The 24,859-nt window shown below is 47.4% G+C and overlaps 1 protein-coding gene across 2 annotated transcripts in view; it reads right to left on the bottom strand.

The window, feature by feature from the left end:
- The window catches only part of Mgmt (O-6-methylguanine-DNA methyltransferase), a 243,831-nt gene that overhangs the window by 179,274 nt on the left and 39,698 nt on the right, over nucleotides 1-24,859 (bottom strand). For both annotated transcript variants that reach the window (XM_006987568.4, XM_016006087.3), the window contains exon 2: nucleotides 7,675-7,811. In XM_006987568.4, coding sequence (XP_006987630.3) covers nucleotides 7,675-7,811 — 137 coding nt within the window. The remainder of the gene's footprint in view (nucleotides 1-7,674; nucleotides 7,812-24,859) is intronic.

The raw sequence follows: 24,859 nt of genomic DNA, 5'->3' as shown, positions 1-24,859 counted from the left end.
CTATGGGTCAACAGCAAAGAGCCTGGCATCCACAGGACTGGCACCTCCTGTCTCATGGGCACCACTCACAAGGCACATGGCAAGCCTGCCTGTAAGGCTGGGCCTGAGGGACTAGGTAGACACTGGATGATCTTCCCACAGAATTCATCTGGCTCAGACTTCCTCCAACCGTCTCCACACTAGAGCTGGCCAGGAAAACACCACATCAGATCTATAAACATCACAAATGAATCCCTGCCAGGAGAGTTAGTTAAGTTATGCAAAGTAGAAAATGGACTGTGGGAAGTTTGTACATTCAAGATACAAAAGATTTTATATGAGTTTGGCTAGTCTACATACGGTTTCCAGTACTACATTCCTATACTTGTATTACAAGGTTTACATTGAAAGAAAAAATGAAGGGGGGTGGTGTGAGCAAATCTTCGACATGTTCAAGATGAGCCGGACTTGGTTTCCCCAGTGCCTGAGAGCCAAAGCCTACCTGTTGCTGTCTGTGTACTCTAAGTGGGACCAAAGCACAGTCATTGCTTCAAGTAATCAACCAATGTGAACAACATTATGGAATGCTAAGCATGGCTCAAGATCATATGAGGAAAATAAATAGGTCACCTAGCTCTCTTGATACATCCTAGGCACTGCAGGGCAGACGGAGGAGGTCAGGGCTCCACAGCCACAGAAGGACAGCATGGAGGGCATCAGTCAGGCTCTTACAAAGACCAAGCTATGCTTCAGGGGACAATGACTGACAGCTGGGAGATATGGGCTGGAGGTCATCAAATAAAGCTGCTACAAAGAGCCACTTCTAAACCAATGTGCTTCATCCAAATGTTAACAAAAGAAAAAAATGGAGGTGATCAGTATGAGCCAGAACAAACCAAAAATCACATCACAGTGTGGAGCCTTGAACAGATTACAAGGCCTGGTTGTATGGTGAGTTTAGGCTTGTACAGAAACAAGAGGAATCCCTCTGTAGACAGGCATCAGTAGTCAGCCTGTGAGGCACCCACCAAAGCTACAGCCATTGGAGAAAGTAAGAAATGCCTGTGGAGACGCCCAAGTCACATGGGAGGGTGACAGCAAGGACCCTACTCAAGACCCTTCTGCTGCTGGTCAGCAGGAAAGGAGGCCGCGGAAGGACCCTGGTGGTGTGTGAGGGCCGCACACAGCTGTCATTGTAAAGCAAGCTCCAAGCAAGAAACAGCACACCAGCTGCCATTCAAGGAAGACCCAAGACCATCCCAGACCTTGCTTTTTTCACAAAATGGAGGTGCACTTCCATGCCTAGGAATGTTGTCAGAAGCACCCCAAATCTAAAACCCCGGAGATGTCGGTATACTGAAGTGAATAAATTGATGCAGGCCAGCATTTCAAGATGGACTTACCATTCTAAAATCAACTCAGTCCACCACATGGATAGACCACGAAAGAGAAAAATGCCATGGCTATGTAAGCACCCAGAAAAAAACCATTGGAGGACTCCCACAGGTTGCAGGCTGAGAAACAGCGCCAGTATAAAGGCTGGCATAGAGAGAAACACTGAGGCACCCTGTTACTAGGGACGAGAGAATGCAGTCTACTGGGATGGTGAGGTACTTAATGCATGTCTTACTGGTGAATTGTTGATAGCAGAAACACAAGGCATGAATACCACACAGGGAGAAGCATACTGTCTTTATGCAGAGAGTGAATTCACACAGAAATCCTAAAGAACCCCAAATAACACCCACAGCAAGCATAATTGTCATACCCTATTCCCCAGAGGGAGCTGACTCCAGGACCCCAGTCACACCAACACCCAGAGAGGCTCGAATCCTTCACAGACAATGGCAGTGTCAGAGCAGAGCCTATCTATTCACATCTACCCACATGCTGCACATTCAGAGACTACCTATATTACCTAATAAATGCTGTGTGAACAGCTGTTTAAATGTTCTGCATAAAGAATAATGACAGAAAAGTAATTTGTATGGGTTCATAACACTGAAGTTTTCCAAGAACTTCTGATCCACAGTCAACTGAATGCAGGGACACAGAACTCACAGAGAGGGATGGCCAACAGGTAGCCCCCCCACCCCCTTATTCATAAGGATGTATCCCCAAACCCAGGCTACCTGGAATGGTGGGTAGAATCAAGCAAAAATAAGACTGCTCCCATGTACCTATACTAATTTATAAACCCAACATAGTAAGAAATAGAGGGTAAAAAGTCAGATGATCACATCAACCAACCGTGCTGTGAGCCATGTCACCGTGGTCTCTCTGCTCTTGTGATGATGGAGAGAGAGAATTCTTAAAGGAAGCACTTCATAGTTTGTCTTGGGCACATCTGAATCTCCAGATTCTTGTGCCTTGGGTCATTATAAAGTAAAAGTGCTGCTTGAGCATAGCATGGTAATGATAGCAGGTTAATCTAATAACTGATACAGTCACTAAGTGACTAGAAAGAGGGCAGCATATACAGAGTGGATACACTGGGCAGAAGGGGACATGTCCCAAGCTGATGGGTCAAGATGTCATCATATTAGACAGAGTGGCATGAACTTATAAGTCATGATGGTTTCTTTCTGGAACTTTCCAGTGAACGTTTCGGGACTCTGGATTCTAGCTGACCATGGGTAACAAACAGTAGAAATAAAATCATAGGGAAGGGTTGGGGAGGCTCCTGTGCATGAATTCACAGAAGTTTGTACAATGTAAGATCAACACACACACACACACACACACACACACACACACACACACACACACACACACACAAAATCAATGGCTACAACCAGCAGCAATAATTTAAAAGTTAACAAAAGTTTTAAGCTGATTTAGAATACTATCAAGAACAAAGTACCTAAAAATCAATTCTATCAAAGACATGTGAGGTCTCCATGCTGGAAACTACAAAACCCTGCTGAGAAAAATGAAAGAGAACCCAAATAGATGCAGAGATAAATCACACCACAAATCGACAGAGTCAATACCAAGAAGCTGTTAGGCAGCCAGGAATGGAAACGGACACCTCTCAATCAGATGCCAACAAAAAGCTGTGCAAAAACAGATACTTCAAAATGGCAAGGTAATGTGCAAAATGATGAGACTTGGGGCTAGCTGGGAGGTGAATGGAAGCCTTGGAGAGCAGACAGGATAGGATAAAAATATACTGTGTGTATATGTATATATATTTTTAATAAATAAAAATACAATTTTAAAGAATAAAATAAAGATCCAGAAGCCCACTAGAAACAGAGTTCAGTTGGTAGAGTGTGTGTCGAGCAAGCACAACACCCTAGGCTGGACACCCGGCTTTTCATAAACCAAGTGGGGTGGTGGCACTCTGCTCTACTCACAGAATTTAGAGGTGGATAAAGGACGATCAGAAGTTCAAGGTCATCCCTGAGTCCCATGCCAATCAGGGCTACACTAGATCCTTTCTCAACAACAACAAAACCGAAGTGAGGGCACCCAAAGGCCAAAGGCAGCAGCTAGAGACATGGCCTGACTGTCTCAGGCTGGGCACACACTCAGTCACCAAGCGAGCATGGGGCTGGCCAAGAACAAAGGCCGGTGGAACCGGGAACAGCCCTAGAAAGGCAATGCCCGAGGTGAACAGAATGGGAAGCTGTGCTTTCCCCCAACAAAGGCTGGAATTAGACAACTATATAAAAGTAAGTAGTGGCTGGAGAGAATCAACTGTACATCCATCATGGGCGCTTAAACAAAACACATATCCGAGTGCAAGAAGGAAGATCCTTCTGAGAGCCAGCACAGCAGAGGAGTCTGGTGAGATTACAGCAAATACTGCAGGTTTTGATGGCAGGTACAGTGTGTTTTGTGGGGTGTCTGGGGGCTTTTGCTTTTGTTGTTTTGTTGTTGTTTTCTGAGGCAGGGTCTTACTATGTAGATCTGGCTGTCCTTGAACTCACACAGATCCACCTTCCTCTGCCTCCTGAGTGTTGGGATTAAAGGTCTGTACTACCATAACCAGCTACATATTTATTAAAGACAAAAACAAAAACAAAACAAAACAAAAACTAAATGTAAAGGGAAAAACTGATCAGCTGACTTTCTCAAAATTACAAACTTCTCATCTAAAGAAATTTAGAAAATCAAAATATAGGCAACTTAGGGAAGTATCTTATTAAGGGCTTCTACGGCTGTGAAGAGACACCATGACCATGACAACTCTTATAAAGGAAAACATTTAGCTGGGTGGCTTACAGTTCAGAGGTTCAGTCCATTATCATCATGGTGGGACATGGTGACGTGCAGGCAGACATGGTGCTCAAGAGGTCGACAACTTGTGCAACATGAACAGGAAGTGAACTGTGTCACACTGAGCTTGAGCACAGGAGACCTCCAAGCCCAGCTCCACAGTGACACACTTACTCCAACAAAGTTACACCTACTTCAACAAGGCCACACCTCCTAATAGTGCCACTCCCTATGAACTTATAGGGGCCGATGACATTCAAACTCCCACAGGGAGGAAGTCACAACTTAAGCCAAGCATGGTGGTACATCCCTGTAATATCAGCACTCAGAAGGCAGATGCAGAAGGGTGGCTCTGAGTTCAAAACCAGTTTGGGCTAGAGAGCAAGACACGGTCTCAAAGGAAAAAGCAAAGGAAAAGTTCCCATGCTTGGCGAAGGACTTGTACTCAAACCCATAAAGCAGTAACACAAAGAAAATTGAAAGAAAAGGAGGAAAAGAAAATCTAAGTTAAAATACGTCAAAGGTGGTAAGGTTCAAATTTTAAAACTTCAAACCACAATGAGATGATACTTCAACTCACCTGAAGAGCCAAAACTTTAAAATCACAGAACCAAGTAGTGGGCAAACGCTTACAGACTTAAATGTTTATATGCCATGGAATCCAGCAACTCCTTATCTTGGCATTCACTCAAGGAAAATGAAAACAAGGGTCTCTGCAAGGCTTGAACGTGAATCCACAATGAACTTTCCAGAGAGTTCTAGATATTGTTTGGGATGATCTCTATATGCCAGTACGCTTTTGTCAAAACTTACTGAACTTTGCGTCTGAAATTTTTTTAGCTTCAGCTTTTTAAACTGGCCAAGTAGAAATGGCCGAGAGGTTTGAAATGTCTCATCAGATTAGCTATACACATGTACCAGTCACTGGTTTGGTTATTTACCACAATACCAAATAAAAACTGCTTTAGGAATATTAGGTTTGTTTTGACCCATCAAGGCAGAGATAGTGTGGCAGCAGGGGTCTGAGGCAGCTGGTCACTTCGCATCCTCAGTCAGGAAGCAGGGACAGACAAACACTGATGCTCAGCTCACTTTCTCCTTCTTATTCGGTCCAGGACCCCAGCCCATGGAATCATGCCACCTACATTCAGGGTGGACCTTCTTAATTAACCCAGTCTAGACAAACCCAGAGATTTGTTTCCATGGAGATTCCAAATCCCACCACATTGACAAGGTTAACTACTCACCGTCAAAATCCAACTTCCCATTGCTACTCACAGGATCCCTAGCATCAGGGTTATCCCACAGGTACCCTCTCCAATTCCTGAATCAATGGAGAAGAGGAGGCACCAGCCATTCCTCTGGAAGGGAGGCACAATCCTCCCACTTCTTCTCCCCTTGGGTGGTGGACAGGCCTGCAGCCTCAGTACAGGGCCTCAGTGGGGAACCAAGACAATGGTTAGGAGGAGATGGAACACCAGAACCCCAACATGGGCAGCTTGGCCTCCACTATCAACACACACACACACACACACACACACACACACACACACACACACACACACACATCTCTCCCTGAGGGGAGCTATAGTTCCACTACGGGGTGATTGTTTTCACAGTCATATCCAATCCTAACTTCACTCAGCCTCTTTGTTAAGCTCATACAATCCATAAGACATACTTAAACAAATACACCATTTTCAAGATTTAAAAAAATTAATTATGTGCATTTGTGTGGGGGCGAGGAGGCTGTCTACATGAGCGCAGATGCCCTTCGAAGTCAGAGGCATTGGATGCCCTGGAGCTGGAATTACAGACAGCTGTAAGCCACCTGACACAAGGGACCCGAACTTGAGTTCTGTTCAAGAGCAGCACAGGATCTTAACCATGGAGCCAGATCTCCAGCCCCTAAATATATCTCATAATGCCTGCTTTTTATATTTTCTGCCCCAAATTTACAGTAAGGAGTGCTTTACTGTTTCTCCAAAAGCAAAAGAAGCCAACACATAATTTCTATGATTTATTGAGCTACTGAACATGCTAAGAGACAAAGTGACATTTTCCCTACAAATTATTTGGTGTCTGCGATTTTCTGAGCACCACAGCCAGATGGTTCTCACAGAAACTGAGAGGAGCCTGTTCCCGCAGTTCAAAGGTTTGCTTATTTTTCAGTCTTGAAGTCTTAAAGACGATATTGATTGCAGCGCACGGCTCTACAGGAGGAGCTGGCCGGGGAGGGCCACGCTGGAATTTATTACCAAACAATGCTCATTATGGCTGTCTCTGACAGGGGTCCATTAAAATCAATTTTTATGTTTCTTATGTATTTTCTTTATCTAATGTTCTTGGCATTGTGTTTATTAGCCAGTTAAGACAGACACCCAGCACAGGAGTTTGTGCTTTTTCTTCTCTTTTTTTTTCTTTTTCCTACTTCTCTCGGCAATAACAAGAATTGCCATTTTAATGCTGCCACTCATAGCTAGCACACAGAAGAAGTTAGAAGTTCGGTGCTACCTAGAATTAAGACGGGTTCAGGAGCGCTTCCAATTGGTTTCTGTTTTGTTTTTACAATTAGAAAACTATGGCAAGGACCATGCAAAGAGGATTACATGTCCTTGGAGGACCTTGTGATCTGAAGTTACCCGGTAGAAAGAGTCTTTCCACAACTTAGCAGTGATCGCTCCTGGCCTGGTGCCACCTCCACGAAGCAGCAGAGTGGTCCGACAGAGCGAACAATGTAGACTAGCAGTGGAAGAAGCAGCTGATGGACCCTGCCAGGCTTGATTTAAAACCTCTGAGGTAAGTCACACAATGGAGAGAGCTGTCCATCCCTGTATCTCATGTGTTCAAGAATCAAAATGCTCAGTGTGGGTGGGTTAGAAGCCCAGTCAGTAAATACTTGTTTTATAATCATGAAGATCTCAAGAATCCATGTGAAAAGTGGCACTCGCCTGTAATCCCTGTGCTGGGGAAGTAAAGAGAGGCAAATCCCCAGAGCCCCCAGCCACTGAGAGACTGTCTCAAAAAAACAAGGTGTAAAGCACCCAAGGCTACCCTCTGGCTTCCGTATGCACATAAAGACACGTGTACCCACAGGGACATGAACACACACACACACACACACACACACACACACATGCACACGTGCACACGCACACACAAACACACACAGTACTCAATTCTCACTGAATTCAACCCCTGTGCAAAAGAGCACATGAATCAAATGTCTGGAAGCTCCCATCAAAGTCACGTTCCCCACGGCTTATGAGCTATTCCAGATTACTGGGTAATATATGAGTTGCCAAAGACACCACAACTCAAAGACTGTTTTCAGAGATGCTAATGTCTGTGGTTGGTGGCACCGGGCTCTGCATTCCCCCGTGACCAGTGGAAAAGAGCCACGGCTCCTGTTGACTCCTGCCTTCAGCACACACCACTCATGCAATGCCCATGCTTACTGCCCACACTTACTCAGGGCTTGGGGTCTTTGCGCGGAGGAATCGTATCCCATGCAGGCCTTGCTCACAGCCAGACAGCTCGATCTTCCCCAAAGGGCTGTCCAACATTGTGTATTTCATTTTGCAGGTCTCAGCCATTCTGCCAAGCTCCTAGAGAGAAGCAATTTTTAAGTCGAGCAAGAAAGTGTGTTTGGAAGTGGCTAGTCATTTATAAAGCACAATGGAAGCATTGGTTACCTAACACCGAGGATATATTCCAAAGCGTCCCCTCCTGGTGGGATTTAATCATAAGCTACTTTTACAACACAGCCACTTTCCACAATAGCCTGGGTCACCAACCAGTGTCTACTTCTTTTGTCCTCTAAAATTACAATGCCTCCATTTTCCCCTGCTGCCTTAACTAAAGTAGACTTAGAGGAGGCTGAACTAGTGTACGATTTTTTTTTTTAAACTACCTAAAACTCAGCCGGCTTTGAATAAGAGGATTGCCAGAAAAAAACTGTTGCGTATTTTGAATACAGAACATTTAAAAGTGAAGCATGGGCTGGCATATAGCATGAGGGGGCATACCACTTGGCTAGCCTGTGCCGAGTCTAGTTTTATCTTTTTGACAGATTTTTTTTTTTCAAGACACGGGAACATGTATGAAATGCATCACAGAACATCATGGGATGGGATTTGGCCCAGTGGGGACACAGGCACCATCAGCCGGTGGATGGGCAATGAATGACCAATGCTGTGCAGAGCTGATACACCTGGCTTCAATGGTCGAGACTGCAGATGCCAACGAGCTAACAGCAAAGATGCACAGACGGTTTGTCTGTACTCCCTTCAAGCTCCTCTTCCTTCCAAATTCCTTGTCTGACTCCCAGAAAGAGAGGACTCTCATTCCCTTCCTACCCACAAATGATTCCCAGAAACCCTCCTGTCTCCACCCACACACACTACTGACAAACCTGGTGCCCTGGCCCCAGGCTCAGAGCAAGATGGTTTGCTGCTGCCTCTGCTTCTCTGGCCTAGAACTACCTCCATCACCATGCCCAGTCATCCCCCTCCCAGAAGGACCTCCTTTGTGTGGGTTATTACAGAATGCCTTATGACCCATCCGTCTCCTAGAACGCCCTCCCAGGTCACACCTTCATGCACCTGAACTTCCCAACCCCTGGATCCTGGTATTTCTAGCTCCTTAGCCCCCATTTCATCTGGGCACCTCTTGCAGTGAGTGACACAGCCCTCACCTGGGATCAGACAGAACACGCAGAACAAGTCCAGCACCCGCATCTGGCTGACACCCGCTGCCGTGTGTGTGTGTGTGTGTGTGTGTGTGTGTGTGTGTGTGTGTGTGTGTGTGCGCACATACTTGAAAGGCATTATCAGAACATGATCACACCCTCCTTTGTTCACCTATAGTCTACGGCCGCTTTTCTTCTGCTGTCAGGTTGTGACAGAAACAGGGTGACCTCCAAAGCCCACCACACTTGTCTTCTGACCCCAATAGAAGAGGTATGCTGACCCCTCCAAGGCCCACATACCACACTGCAGGTTATCCCCACATGCAGTATCCCTTTGCATCCTCTCCTGCCTGTCCATCACTAGGTCTCTGTGGTGCCCCATGCTGCCTGGGATCTTCTGTGCCACCCATGTGCTTCTAGTACTTTCCATTGCTTCCCTTTCCCCTCCCCTTCAGCCTGGCATGAACCAACGCTTCCTAAATAATACAAGGTATTCCCCAATTAGACTCAGGCCGTAGCATCATACCCCAAAGCTTCCCTGCACAGCACCCCACTTCCTAAATACAGGGGCAAGAATTTAAAAGGGCTCTCCTCCAGGGTCTCAGGGTATGAGCCTGTGGGGAGATCTCAGCCTCAGGCTACTTGTCACAGTTCACAGAGGCCCCTCTGTCCATACCCTACTTCTTTAACACCCACTTTGGGAGTGTCCCACTGACTGCAGAGTAAATCCCAAACTCTCAGGGCACTGACTCCACGCTCAAGTTGATGGCTGAGGAAACAAGCTATCCTGGATACAAGAACTCAGGCTTGCCTCCTTGAAGGCTTCTATCTGGACACATGGGAACACACCTGGTATAATCAATATCCCCGTCAAATCTAAATATGTAGGGTCCAAATTTCTGGATGTAAGACTGGAGACACCTAGAGGTATACACTCTGTGGAATTAGGCCCAAGGAGCCATGATGGCTCCAATACCCCATTTTTATTTAATGCGTGTTTATGCCTGAGTATGTGCACATGAGTGCAGTGCCTGTGAAGGCCAAAAAAGAGCGTCAAACCCCCCCAACCTGGAGCAATGGGTGCTTGTGAGCCACCGATGTTGATGTTAGAATCAGAACTTGAGCCCTCTGGAAAAGCGGCAAGGGCTTTCGACCACTGAGCCATTTCCTCAGGCCCCAGCAGCTCACTTTGAGTGTCTGCTGACAGCAGTGGCCACAGGAAATGTGTGCATACTCTACCCCGCAGTTCTCCGAGGACGGCAGTCCTAGGCACAGTAGCTTGGTTGGTCACCTACATGGGAGATCCCTGTGGCCAGTCCGGGACCCAGCTGAGCTTATTATATATAGCTCTCCACTTGGCCGCAGAACCCAGAGTGTGGCTCCTGTACCTACATTCCCTGCATCATCACTGTGGCATCCACCAAAAGCCACAAGAGGGGCTGACATTAATTGGTGGCAGAAAAAGAATCGATTTTCCACGGCTGTTTGGAGACCTCTGAAAAATGAAGTGAATTTCTTTTCATCTCCCTTTAACATGAAGGGCGTTTAAATAACAATGTTCTGAATTAAGCAGCTGGCGCCAGAGGCCAGTTCCCACCAAGGTACTGAGAGCCAGAGACCTTACAGGCAACAGCTCCCTTCCTTCTCTGCTTGACTTCACCAGGCCTTCCAGAACGGTCTTCCCTGCTGACCTGCACCCTTCCCAGTATGTGTGCCCATGTGATTCCCAGGGCAGGCCCCGGGCCTGCCAGCAGCCAGCAGTCTAGGAAGCAGGCACCCTGCTAGCGCGAGAGGAAAAACAGGTACAGGATCAGACCTCAGGGCCTGCCAAAGTCAGTGGGGAACACAGAGGCCCTGGGAGGCCTCCCAGCCAGCCACATGCTAGGCAGAAAGCACCAGGAGCAGCATTGGTCCCCAGCTCCCACATCCACCTCAGCAACAGGTATGGGGAAACCCCAGAAGAGAGCGAACCATGCACTCAAGTCACCTAATCCTAAAACTGGCTCTGGGAGGCTGGGAGAGAATGGGATTGGCTGACCAACTGTGAAAGCCCGGAAGGAACACCACAAGGGGACAGAAGTAAAGTCAGGGCTGATGCCCACCAGACCAGGAGCCTCCCAGGCTGAGTTGTGATTTGTCCCATTGAACAGAAGACAATCCCTCTGTGGCTCTGTCACTCTGACTGACAGTGCGGCTTGGAGACTAACATCTATCAGAACAGGCTGAAGTATCATTCGGACATTATCCCAAAGCCACCAACTACAGCCTGGCCTTCAGGCCACTGAAGGAAAGCGATGAGTCTTCACATCTGTGACCAAGCTTCTGTTCAGCCAGTGACACATGCATAACCAGAGGTGAGTTTTGCCCTGGGATGACAACAAATCTGTCTCAGTGAGGGTCAGTATTGCTGTGATAAAAACACCATGACCAAAGTGACTTGGGGAGGAAAGGGCTTATTTTGCTCCCAGTTCCATATAACAGTTCACCATCAAAAGCAGTGAGGGAAGGAACTCATGCAGGGTAGGAACCTGGAGGCAGGAGCTGATGCAGAGGCCATGGAGGGGTGCTGTCTACAGCCTTGCTCAGCCTGCTTCCTTATAGATAGAACCCAGGACCACCAGCCCAGGGTTGGCACCACCCACAATGGGCTGGGCCCTCTCTCATCAATCACTAATTAAGAAAATGCCCTACAGGCTTGCCTACAGCCTAATCTTATGGAGACATTTTCTTAACTGAGGTTCCCTCCCTCCTCTCTGATGAGTCTAGCTTGTGTCGGGTTGACGTAAAACTAGCCAGTACACCATCCTACTTTCATTTCCCTGACAAAAAACAATTGGGGGGCGGGGTTTATTTGGCTTACAATCCAGGTTAAGGTCCATCATGTCATGGAAATCAAGGCAAGAACTAAGGCAGTTACTCATATTCAATCAAGAGCAGAAAGAGGAGGAAAGCATGTATGCCTGCTGTTCAACTCACTCTTTCATTCTCACAAAGTCCAGGGCCCCAAACTAGGGGATGGTGCCGCCCACAGTGAGTTAAGTCTTCCCACATCCATTAACAATCAATACAATCCTCCACAGACATACCTACAGGCCAGTCTTATCTAGACAATCTCCCACTATGACTCTCTCCCCAGGTGACTATAGGTTGTGGAAAGTTGACAAAATGAACCATCACATCAGTTTTCAGAGGAAGAGATGGGCCATATTCCTAGTTATCCGCTGGCTGTATCCTGCTCCAGTCTCAAGCTTGTGGGGGTTCAGGGTGTGGGACTATAAGATGTATCACAACATCCCCTTTTGGTAACAGACACTCTGCAAGGGAAGAACATTCCAACACCCAGAGCCTTGGAAGCTGGGGATTGGGGCGGACTAAACTCGTGGAGTATATCCCAGAAGCAGCCCCGGCCTCTGTTTGCAAAAGGACTCCATCACCTAAACAAGAGGCTGCCTGCAGCGAGTCATAGCACAGACACTAAAGTGCCTGCACAACACAGGACAGCTGAGAGATTTGCTCCCTGGTCTGCAAAACAAGGTCTCTAGATTCAAACTGGTACCGTTTGCATTTAGAAATCACACTTAAAAGTCCAGTGGCCCACCCCAAATGTCACACAGGTGCTTCCATGAGAGTGACTATGAGCAAATCGGTGAAGAGCCTGCTGCTTCCTCTCACAGTGGAATCCAGCAAGATTAGGAGGCAGAGAGAAAACCGACCTCCCCCTCTTCCTCCTCTCTCTTCTGTGTGTGTGTGTGTGTGTAGTAATAGTAGTAGTAGTAGTAGTAGTAGTAGATCAAGCTAAATGCAGCAAGTGTGTATGTGAACAGAGTTAGTAGACTGTTCCAGAATTCCCCCAGAACTTCATGCACTTTTGAGAACCCTTTCCCGACAACTGCTTCTATTTACCGGCTGGAGCTGCTCAGCTAAACCACCTCTACTTCTTCCTGGAAACTGGTACGGGGGAGCAGATCCCAGCACGGCAGGGCGTCTTGCTGGAAGCACTCCAGTACCCATTGCCTGGTTCCTGCAGTGGCTGCCCAAGAAGCTCTGCACCTGCTCACCTTCCTGCAGGAGAGGGAGCTTCTGTGCCGAGCGGTCCCGTGAACTCAGTGTTACAGTGGGGCTCCAGAGTCATAATCACGGGCTAAGTGCTCTCTACTCTCTACCTACTTACTCATGTAGAAGAGGCATTTCTGTACTGAAATACAAAGAAAGTGGAAAATACAATTTTTTTTTTTTTAAGACAGGGTCTCTCTGTAGTCATGACTGTCCTGGAACTCACCATGGATAACAGGCTGGCCTTGAACTTAGAGATCCACCTGCCTCTGCCTCCCAAGGCATGTGCCATACACATAGCTGAAAAAAATCACATTTTTTTAGTGGTAAAATAGGACTTACTGTGGGCAGCCTCACACCCAAATCCTGGATGCTTTAGGTCAACTCTCTCTGCCCAGGCCACCACTTTCCAAAAAGTGAGGGGTAAAGTTCTGTTCTCGGGCCCTGTGTAATTCACTGAAATCCACAGTGAAACAGTCACTATCATTAAACAAAACGTGCCACTCTGCCAGATGACTGCTCAATCAACGTATGCAAAGGAGAAGCTGGATTATAAAGACCCATGAAACCCAGACCTCCAGCAAAAAACTCAGAATGCAGAGGAGAACACTATCTACAGGCTACTGAATAACAGGCTGACAGCACCCTCCTTCCCCAGGCTCCCCAGTCAGTGTGACAGGGGACTCAGGCCGGGGCAGTGAGGCACATCCAACCAGGGGCCTTCCCCAGCAACCCCAGCTGTCCTGTAGGGAGAGCAGCCTAGCCTACGTCCGTCAGCCAGATCCTTCCGGGATCCTGGGCTCTGGAGCCACTGGCCAGCAAGTCTGTGGGGCTGAGTTTCTCTAAAGACACTGGACCTCAAGGAAGACCAGGACCCTGAAATCTCTGGTTTGAACCTGGGAGCTGTGTGGGCTCCCCTACAGCAGACATGGAAGGATGACTGACAGGCAACCATCTTTTTTGGCTTTTGAAACCCCTGCTGATCTGTCTTTTCTACACTCCGTGCTCTCAGGTACACTAGGTGCAGCAGAGTGCCCCGCCTCTCCTTTTTTCCTCACCTAGCAGGTCCCCAGAGACACCTGGGCAAGGGGAGATGGACATCTCCACTACCTCCAAAATACTGGAGGGTATCTGAAGGGTGCCCAAGTCTAAACAGCCTGTGCATGGTAAGGAGTCCTGCCGCAGACACTCCACCCTAACCCCAGCACCCCAGGGCTCAGACACTCCTGGTCCCAAGATGCCATCCGGAGTCCTGCTCAGCAAGGCCTGCTCAACTCCCCATCTCATGATGGTTTCCAGTCAGCAAGACTGCAGAGTTTTAAAACTGTTTTAAAATGTCGCCTTTCCTGGGGTAAAAGGAAACCATCAGGAGGAAGTCCTGTCCGCACCCTGACAACTTGGGATTGAATCAGACTCCACAGGAGAGGGCATCCAAACCCTAGGAGACCTGAGAAGCCTTGTCTCCTCAGAAACCTGGTCGGGACACACCTGGATATCTGCAAAAGAACTCAGGAACAGCTGAGGCAAAGCCCAAGACACCCAAATCCCAAAGCATTCCTGCGTTTCCATTCTGAATTTCCGTTCTGATCAAGAATGACTCATTTATAGTTTGCTGTGAAAAAAGATGAGAAAATACCTAGGTTTCTTTCATTTTAAATTGCCCCTCCTAGAGCTTGCTGTGCTAGCTAGCCCCCAAGATCACACGAAGCCTCTCGTGGGAAGGACAAGAGGCTCCCTGGCTGCTTGGTCTGCTGGGATGGTGTGCACCCAGGGTCACCCCCATGTGGCCACACATCTCATGCTGCCAACAGCACATTCCTCATGGGCTGGAAAACTTCTAGCACTTCAGGTCCCACTAACGACAGAGCTCCGCATGACAGGCTGTCAAGAGGAAAAAGGGTGGCAGGCTGGTGCTCAACATGAAGTGTCAGCTCTTACAGTTGCCATGACTCGGGAAACTTCAGCTTCAATGTGTCACAGCACAAAGTTCCCGTCCTGCGGAGCTTTGCCAGCCAGCAAGTTAATGACTGCTTCAGAAATGAGGGGTGGGGGGCAGAGTGAGGTCTGAAGGAGCTATGACCTTTCCCAATTAGGAGGGTGCCAAAGCTGGGGAGTCTTATACCGCATGGGGAGAGGAGTCTCTGCCTCATCACTGGGAAATCCCGATTGAGTTGTGGTATAGGGAACACATTCTCTACCCTCTGGTGGGTGGCAAGGCCAGTTAAAATCAACCATGTCCAGGAGAGACCTTGTGGATGCAGTCACATATGACATGCCTATGGTCTTCCACCAGGGCAGATGGGGTTCTGCGAGGAACACAGGGCTCTGAGTCATGTGACTCACCATGGAGTCAGCTGGAACTGGGGACCCAGTAGAATGCACATCCCTGTTGTTGACATGGGCTCCTGGGAACGGTGACACTGGTTAATCTGTGATCCCAGAGCAGGTATCCACCACAGACTTCACTGGGCCATTCCCAGCAATATGCCAAGGTAGCAGATGCCAGCTGGGGATAGGAGCATAGCTTTAGGGGAGCCCTGCAGACACTTTCTACTGTCTGACATAGCGGGTGCTAAAAGTCACGTGGCAACCTTCCTCTTCCTCTCTCTTCTGCAGCTTCTGCAAGATGCCCACTCCCCAGCATTCCTAGGGTGTGTTCTCTAAAACCAGTAGGTACTTGAAGGCCGTGCAAGGCTGACCAAACTCCGACCTGCTGTCAGAAGTCACACCTCAAGGGGCCTGCCCTCTTCCACTGTCTTTAGGTGACTGACCCTTGTACCACTTGACCACGCCTTCCCTAGAGCTCTAGGCAAGGACCTCTCCCACAACCCAGGAAAATCCAGGGTACATGGTCCTGTGGGTACAGAACCCAAGGACCTCATTTCGGCACCCTTGCCTGCCTGTGTCTTTGCAGCCCAAGACACTAGCCAGCTCCTCTCTCTCCCAACCCACCAAAGCCAACTACCACTCAGGTCCTAGAGCCCAATGGCACGCTTCTCTTATCTACGGAACCCAGTTCTCACAAATGGCTGCCTGTGAGGCCTCTCCCATCTGTGTCTCTCTCCCACTGCTGATGAGTGAATTCCAGGCCAACCCTCAATGACGTCGCTCAACTTTCTTGAGTTTCCTCCATTCCTGGTAGAAAGATCTGTGAACCTGACACGGAGCCACTGGCTGCCACTTGTATCCCTAGTACATGAGCCAGCAGAATGGGGAGAATTAAGTCTTCTTTGCCCTTAGTAACTAAGTTCTCAGTGGTTCTGTAAGCAGAGAATTCTGGGATTCGAACCTGCAATAATTTATGACTTGGGATCCTAAATGGAAGAGCCTGCTTTCCTGACATCTTCAATGATTATGACCACACTAGGCCTCGACAGACCCAGCTCACTCTTTGAGGGACAGCCACCACCGTGCCCTAAGGCCACCTTGCTTCGGAAACGCACTCACTGCCAAGTGATTAACCCAAGGCTCCAGTCACACAGCAAGGGATTTTATGTTCTAAATTAGTTACATTATATCCAGAGCCTATCAATGGCTTGATAACTTGAACATATAATTCCATACCTTTTGCTCTTTAAACAATAATTCAGTCTAATCCTGCTGCTGAAGCCAAGATTTCCACACTGAAAGTGCACTTTCTGTTTGATTAAACACTAATAAATGCAAGAATAAAACCCCAGTCTTTTATCTTACAGTAAATTCTTCAAAGACCATACACTCTAACAATTAATTTCTTCTCTAGAGAAAGAGACAGGTCCTTCCTCTCTCAGATAGTTTCACAGCCTCAAGTCTTAATTACAACCGTTAAATATAATTTATTATAGTTCAGGGTTTACAGAAAAATGACATCATTGCATAGGTTCCTGGGTTCCTGAAGTGACCTGTCAGTCAATAGGCCTCTGGTGGGGTACTCGAGACAATACTTGGTGGACAGAAAGAATCATCATGATCCTTCTCGCTGCTGAGACACTTGTGCACAGAGTGTCAAACCTCACCAAAGTGTGAGATGCCACCATACAAACAGATCTATATACAGAGAGAAGCATAAAAACATTAACATTTTCCCACTTGTGTTTTATATTTTAAAATTTACAAAGTATTTTCAGGTTTCGTATATAAAACAGAATGAATTTGGGAAGAGTGCTGTCAGAGAAAGGAGGTTTGTGTCACAGGAAAAAAAGAAAAGGTTGAGTTTCCATCATCATAGAGTAGGGACCCAGAATGTGGACACTGGATGCATGACCATATAAATGCATCTTACATGCTCCTAAAACAGACAGGGAACCCAGTGTGGCCTGCCACAAACCCACCCACAGCCATCAAGAGAGTGTCCTCCTATTTGGATCCCCTCAGTTAAGATCACAAAGAGGTTAGATATTTCCTAAAACAACAAGAAGTAAGTGTTCTGGAACCACACATCAGCTACAACAGTCTCTGAACGGGGTCCTATTCTCTCCACACGTGACAAAGACCTAATCTGTCCTACTTGGAGCCTGGAAAAAAGGGAAGATACCTTTCAAACAGACCTGAGCTATGTAGAAAATCCATTTACCTAGAGAAACAGTGGACATCTGTACATGGACAGAAAGAACACTAGCCAGGCCTCAGAAGATTTTGAGCACAGAGTGGCCTCTCAGTCACCTTGAGCACATATAGTCCATTTACTCTTGTGACAGGGACACTGTGTTGACTAAAGAGGCAAGAATGAGAAGGCAGCCAGAAGCCTCCTCATGGGCTAACCAATCATCAGAAAGTGGTATATTACATATGGACTCATCCAAGGTCAGTTTGGGCCATGAGAAGGGTAAGCTGAGGTAGAGCAGCTTCAAGGGCAGCCAAATGGACACATGTAAGCACTCACTGTAAGGTGACAGGTCAGGAACAAAGAACAAGACAGAGAGTGGACACCACAGAGAAGACAAAGCCTAGCAAGCTCACAACTTGCTCTGGAGAGACTGACTGAGGCCAGGCGACTGGCTCTTCAGGATGCTGGGCACACTCAGGATTGTAATGACATTCACACACACACTCTTCATTTCTGGACAAAAGCTAGGGCAGCCATCTTACCAACAGAGTAATGGCAACAGGTGCAGAAAAATCATGCTAAATCTGAAGTCTGTCTGTTGGTATCTAACAGTCTCAAATGGCAGAATACAGTACACACACAGCCCAGCTGAGCTCCCAGACAAGTCACCCCTGACCTCACCAGCTAACAGTGCCTGTGAGCTCACAGCTCGGAGGGCTCCTCCCTTCTGCAGCCACATAATGGTGTTCCCTTCCTGATGCTCACACCTGAAGCATGCATGTCCTCAGATCTGAGCACTTACTTAACAGACGCTCATTTCTCTTCTCCAAAATACCATCCACTAGTCCCCACTTGGGGAAGCCCTTCTGTATTTCTAATGCCAACATTCAACAACTGGTACTCAATTTGGGTGTTTTCAACTCTCAAAGGACTCTGTGTATCCGTGGTGGCTTGTTTCATTTTTGCTGAGGTGCCTACAGTGTTAGGGACTCCCAGATGAACAGTAAGCTGGGTGAGTTTCCAAAAGAAAGACAATAACCAACCACCCAGAAGGTCCCATCTCACTGTAAGTATTTCAAATGGTGAAATGTTGCTTATGGAAGGGTGCTGCTATAGACTGGAGATTTATGTTAAAATTGACCTAATGGAAGTTAAATGTTGTATTAGTTACTTTTCTCATGGCTGTAACAACATATTTAGTGGAAGCAACTTAGAAGAGGTTTATTAGGGCTCTCTGTTTGAGGGCTACATCTATCACATCTTGGAAGTCATGGAGGTGGGGCTTGCAAGTGTGTGTGTGTGTGTGTGTGTGTGTGTGTGTGTGTGTGTGTGTGTGTTTATATACACAAGGAAGCCATAGCTCAACCTCAAGTATCTGACCTCAGAAGCCATCCATCTTGTTTTTTCAGACAAGGTCTGTTGCTGGCCTGGAATTCCCCAATTCCCCAAGCTCGGTTGGCTGGTCAGCAAGCCATAGGTGTGCACCTAGCTCACTTCCCCAGCACTGCTGTTACACACATACACCAACATACATGGCAAGTTTATATGGGTTCAAAGTCAGTGATCATAATACAGAGCAAGCACATTGGGTGAGTCTTCTCCTCAGTCCCTTTCTTGCTCAGTTTGCCTACTATGGATCTCTAAGAAGAAGTACAGACATTCAAATGCCTGTTAGAGAAAACAGTCCTCTGGACTTGGAAGTCAACCTATCAACACAGTATCTATTCTTGTGGGGTGATCTGCCATGCACAGGCCCACTATGTACACTGTACTTTTACCCTGTGTGCCTTACCCCTCACAGGACAGTTCATGGTAGCCATGTTTCAAGGTCTACAATCTCAACCATGCCCAGAATCTGTGGCCTGCAGTTGCTGCAAGGATGTGCATATTCTACCTAGGGAATGGGCACTATCACACAGGCACTGGTTTTCCCCTTAGTGAACTAGCTTCATGACTCACCTAGCAAGGTATGAGCCAGGGCCCATGTCCAAGAGCTCCAGACACTTGACCTAGAGGAAGGGAGTACTGCTTTGCAGCCAGCTCCCTCTTACTTATGACAGCATGAATGGAATCCGCAACATGATACCTCGCCTATTTCAAATTATAAGAGTGTCACAACCATGGATGCTTCTCCTGACAGGGGCCTTGGCACCCAGAGAAGGAACAGCTTTGGACCACACACCTGCCCTGCACATGTGTTCCCAAAGAGGACCTCACAGGAAGTTCTGCCGGTGGGTCTGCTACTGGATGACAGACAGCATAGCTTCCTGAATCCCTTCTGCTCCTCTGTCCTGTACTGTCCCTTCTGTCCCCCAGCTGCATAGGAAGCCAAGGGATATAGAAGAGTCAATGCCAGTCCTTCCTCAGGCTTTGGTAGACTGCTAGGCACTAGTCAGAGCACATAGCTGACCAGCCCCAGGAGACGGTATGCATCTAGCCATCTCTGGGCGGGACAGGCTGTCGGTGTCCTTAAGAACATCCCAGGGAATGATCCTCATAATCTACAGAGATCCTTCTCCCAGTTCTGGAAGGAGTCAGTTGAGGTACCCACAAACATGGGGGTCTAGTGAGGGCCCCCCATTCTTGCTCTCTTCTCAGTGTGCCCTCACATGTGAGAAGAAAATTCTCTTTACAGACTCATTCATCTGTGCACTAACCCTAATCCTGAGAGCAGCAGTTGTGACCTATCGCCTCCTAAAGGCCCCACTTCAATTCTGTCACCTTAGAGGTCCACCTTGCATGTATGAACCCTGGGGGACTCCAACATTCACACTGCCATATACTGTATGCAGTGTGCTATCAGATTAGAGGAGGAGGGACTTTAGTGCTTTAGATGAAAAAGTTAATTTTAATATAGAAAAAAATCACTGTCTTAAGTTATTTGATTTGAGATATTTGGTATTTATGTGGGAAAGGTATACGTAAAATCCATATCCATATGCAGAATCTATGTAGGAATAAAAACAGACCAACCTGTAACTGATTTATCAGCAAATGACATAATGACTAAAGTGTTATGCAAATATTTTTCCTGGGAAATAGGGATTATTACAGAATTATCTGTAAGCTACACCCCATCTTAGTTCAGATAATTGGATAATATAATTATCTCTCCTTCACACTAACCTATCTTCACGATCATGAGGGAAAGCCCAACAGTATATTTCAAAAACTAACAAAAAAAAATGTACAACTTTGAAGCATTATCGCAAAACTTAACAGTATTTTCATCTCCATTACAGTAGAAATCAATTCTTCAGACAAGGTTTACCAATGGAAAACCTCACAGACTTGTAGTGTTAGTCTCAAAGATAACTTGAATTAGAAGAATCCAGACTTTGGTGGTAAAAAGGATTTGCATCTGATTGCTCCTTTAAACTACTACACTGGAGTTCCCCACAAAGACACAAATGTTCAGGGGGACCTGGAACACCAGCTGCAGCAGGACACAAAGGCACAGAATGATTCTGCACCAAGAGGGCAGAACACGCTTTCCAACTTACTTTGGGAGAGGGTGACAGAAGTCCACATGATATTCACCAGGCTGTCACTTTGGCTCATCTGGGGATATCTTTCCAAAGTGGAGCTGTTTCCACTCCCATTGTCTTCCCACAATGAACCCAAGGCCAGGATACCTTAGAGAAATAGCTAGCGAGGGTCCTGCCCTCAGTGCCCTGTAGGGACCCCTGACCTCACAGAGATTCAGTGCCTCCAGGAGACACCTGCCCGCATAGACCTCCAATGTCCCCCAGAGGACCACTGCCCTCACAGATCCCCAGTGCCCTGCAGTAAATCCCTTCCCCCCACAGATCCCCACTGTACTCTGTTGGAGGAGGGAACTATAAGCCCACAGAGTATCCATAGTGATGAAGTTGGGGTTCAGCCATCTACCTTGTCCAAGAGACTTCCATACTATTGACTGGTGCTAAGAATCAAGTTCATTAGATACAAGTTCCTAGACACATCTTCCATTGCAAAATAGGAAATACAAGTTTGTATTGTGACAAAATGGAGATATGCACATGCATACATCATGTCAACCATTTTTTACACTAATTCACAAGTATTACACAAACTTAACACATGTGGTCATCACCTCTGTCCATGTCCCAAACTTGTTCATCATTTCTAGGAGATGCCAGATCTCATTGACAACAGGCAGCCCCTGGCCCTGGCCCTGGGAACCACCATCCTGACTCTCTACCTTTGCATGTACTGGGGGCCTCACGTAAGAGCACTCTTATAGTAAGTACCTGCCCTTTAGTGTCTGGCTTTTTCACTGAGCAGGGTATCTTCTAGACTCATCCATGTTGCAATGTTTGGCTCTAATCTTTAAGACCATCCCATCACATAGATATGGCACACTTGGGGCACACTTGGGTTAGCCACCACCAAGGGCAGATGCTTTTGCCTCTGGCTGATGTGGGTCAAACTGTTAGAAATGGACATTTGTGAAGACACTTCCTTCAACTGTTAATCAGTCATACTCGCAAAATCCCAATGTTCCACCCATTCTCACCACCAAAAACCCAGAGCTTTCCCTAAGAACTGGCCCCTTGCCTGTGCTTTTCATCAGCCACCAAGTTTCTCTAAGGGCACTTGCAGGCCCTCCCTGCAAGGGCTTTGCCACGACACAATCCTGCCATACTGTAAAACATTGGCTCCGTGGATGATGAACTTCGTCCAGCCACCCACAGACCCAAAGCTTGCACACCTCCTCCTGCTGCCGGCGTGGACACAGGAAGAAGGACCAGAATGGGATATCTTTCCACACCGTGCACAGCCCCCCATACCAGGCCCAGTGCCCTCTCCTGAAGATATCTGTTGCACAGAGAGTGGAAGAGAGAAGTCGGGGAAGAGAAATATGATACTCTGACATCATTCTGTAGGAGTTCAGCTAAAGATTGGGTCCAGCCTAACCAACTTGGAACTAAGAGCTAGCTACCATCATGGCACACTGCTTTTTCCTTTGATTAAATGAGAACTTCAACAGAAGCAGTACAGGAGGGCAAGATAACATTACTGTGCCAGGCAAACAAAAAGAGAGAGGGCCAGTGGAGCATGGGGGAGCACGAGCCACGCTGCTGTGCTGTGCACACGAGTGCGGGCAGATGCAATTTTGAGCACGGTCTCCCGGGGCAGACACGGCCGTCAGTGTCATGTGAACAGCCGCGGCACACGATGGGAACGCAATAAAAATTAAACCATCAAGAGAGGGAACTTTATCCCACAGCTTAAAGCAATATCTATTCCAGACACTTTTGCGTAGCAGTAATAAACATCTCATACAGGAAAGTGAAAATCTCAACCCAACAGGAAAAAAAAAACAAAAAAACAAAAAAAAAAACAAGACATAAGCCTTGTAAAGCCAGATGCCAGACAAGAACTCCTGGCTTCAGAGTGACCGTGCACAATCGCCTTGGGGTCCTAACCCCTCAGACCTGCTCTTTGGAAATGACTGCCCAAAGGGTCTCATTTTACTGATTATTTCATTCGAGGAAGTAAGAAGTGGCCCAAATTCTAGCTTCATGACAGAGGCCCACTGAGAAGCTGGCACCTCTCATCCTGACACACGAGGCTTTCCCCTCAGAGAGCCCCGAACCCGATCCCTTCCTCCTCCTAAGCAGTGTTTTGCCTAACAGTTACTTCTTTCTAGCATCCTGTGCCTCCTCCGGCTGCCAGCCCCTGCTCACTCCCCACTCCGAAGCCTACACTTATCGCGTGTTCTAGTTGACTTTCTGTGGCTGTGATGTATGCCCCGACCAAAAGCCACTTAGGGCATGAAAAGCTTCTCCAGCTTACACTTCCAGGTCAAAGTCCACCACTGAGGAAAGTCGGGGCAGGAACTGAAGTGGACATGGCACAGGAAGGGTGCTTCCTGGCTTTTTCTCTGGCTTGCTCAGCTAGCTTTCTCACGCAGCCCAGGTCCACCTGCACAGGGACAGCCCCCGCCATGGCAGGCTGAGACCTTCCACATCAATCACCGATCATGACAACTCCTCAAGTGTAGCTTCCTGCTCAGGTGATTCTGAGTGAGGGGAAATCGTTAAAGACAACCACCATACCACACATGGGGCTGGCGGTGGATGCTCTGTGGCTTCCGAAGGCAGAAGACAATGTGGCAGCTAGGGTCACTTGGAAGAGCTTTCTGTATTCATTATTTTTCTCATTGCTGTGACAAAATACTTGGCAGAGGGTGCTTTAAGAAGGGAGGTGGGTTTACTTGGGCTCACAGTTTGAAGGCGGGACGGTCAATCAGGATGGGGATGGCAGGAACGTGAACACATCAGGTCTCCACAGTCGGGATAGCCACCTCTCTTTCTCCAGTCTGGGTCTCCAGGCCGTAAGGAAGAGGACACCCACAGGTAAGCCGAGTCCTCCCACCTCACTCAATCCAATCTGGAAACTCTCTCCCCACACACACCCCCACAGTGTGTCTCAGAGATGACTCCAGATGCTGACAACCTGACAATCAATGCTAACCTCACACCTTCTTCATTGCCAACCTGGGACCCAAGCCCTGTGACATTTTGCTATAAGCACGCTATTGCCACCTATGGCTCGGGGCAGACAGGATCAGAAGGAAAACCAGACAGCCCACCTAAGAGAAGGCAGTTTTGGTGAGAAAGGCTGAGGGATGACTCCCGGAAAACAAATACGGCTCACACAACTTCCAGAAGGCATTCCAACCCTGCAAAGGACTTAATACCCCGCCCTGAATCTAGTGACCTAGTAAATGTTTCATCTCAATTCAAACCCTAAAACACGGTAAGAATATAAAGAAGAGCTTTAGACCCGTTTCCTGGTTCTTCAAGTTTAACAGATAAAATGTATTGAAAGCAGATCCATATTTATTTGGGGGGACTGAAAGGTTTCTCCATCTCATAGGGAACTAATACAATCAAAACACTAGCAAACACAGCCGTGCGTAAAGAAATACAGAGTGGGGCTGGACAATAAAAAGTTGCACAGAAACCATTTGTCATTTTGGCCCACTCACCAGAGGCTCTGCAAGCCTGCTTCCAACAGCTCAGGTCATAAATCCCCATCCTGGGCCCACTCACAGGACTTTCCCCCCTGGTGGCAGAGCTAAGACTTTCTAGTTACTGGGGAAAAAGAAAAAAAACAAACTAGAAAGTTTCATGCGTGTGCCTGCATCCTTGGCTCAACAGGATCTCCCACTTCAGACAACCAAATGAATTTCCTCCTTCAGGATCTTCCCCCAGCCCCACCCCCAGGATCCTAGCCTCAGGCTCAGTGACTGACTTCCAGGTAGTCTGGGATAACTATATTCCATGCAGCCCAGAACCTGACTAGAAATTCTAGGACCCAGCCATAAAGCAAGACCCATTGTTTCTAGTCATCTTCATCCATAGGCATGATCCTGA

This window comes from Peromyscus maniculatus, chromosome 1 (assembly GCF_049852395.1).
Source record: "Peromyscus maniculatus bairdii isolate BWxNUB_F1_BW_parent chromosome 1, HU_Pman_BW_mat_3.1, whole genome shotgun sequence".
Lineage (NCBI taxonomy): Eukaryota > Metazoa > Chordata > Mammalia > Rodentia > Cricetidae > Peromyscus > Peromyscus maniculatus.
This window is presented reverse-complemented; position numbering and strand designations above follow the sequence as displayed.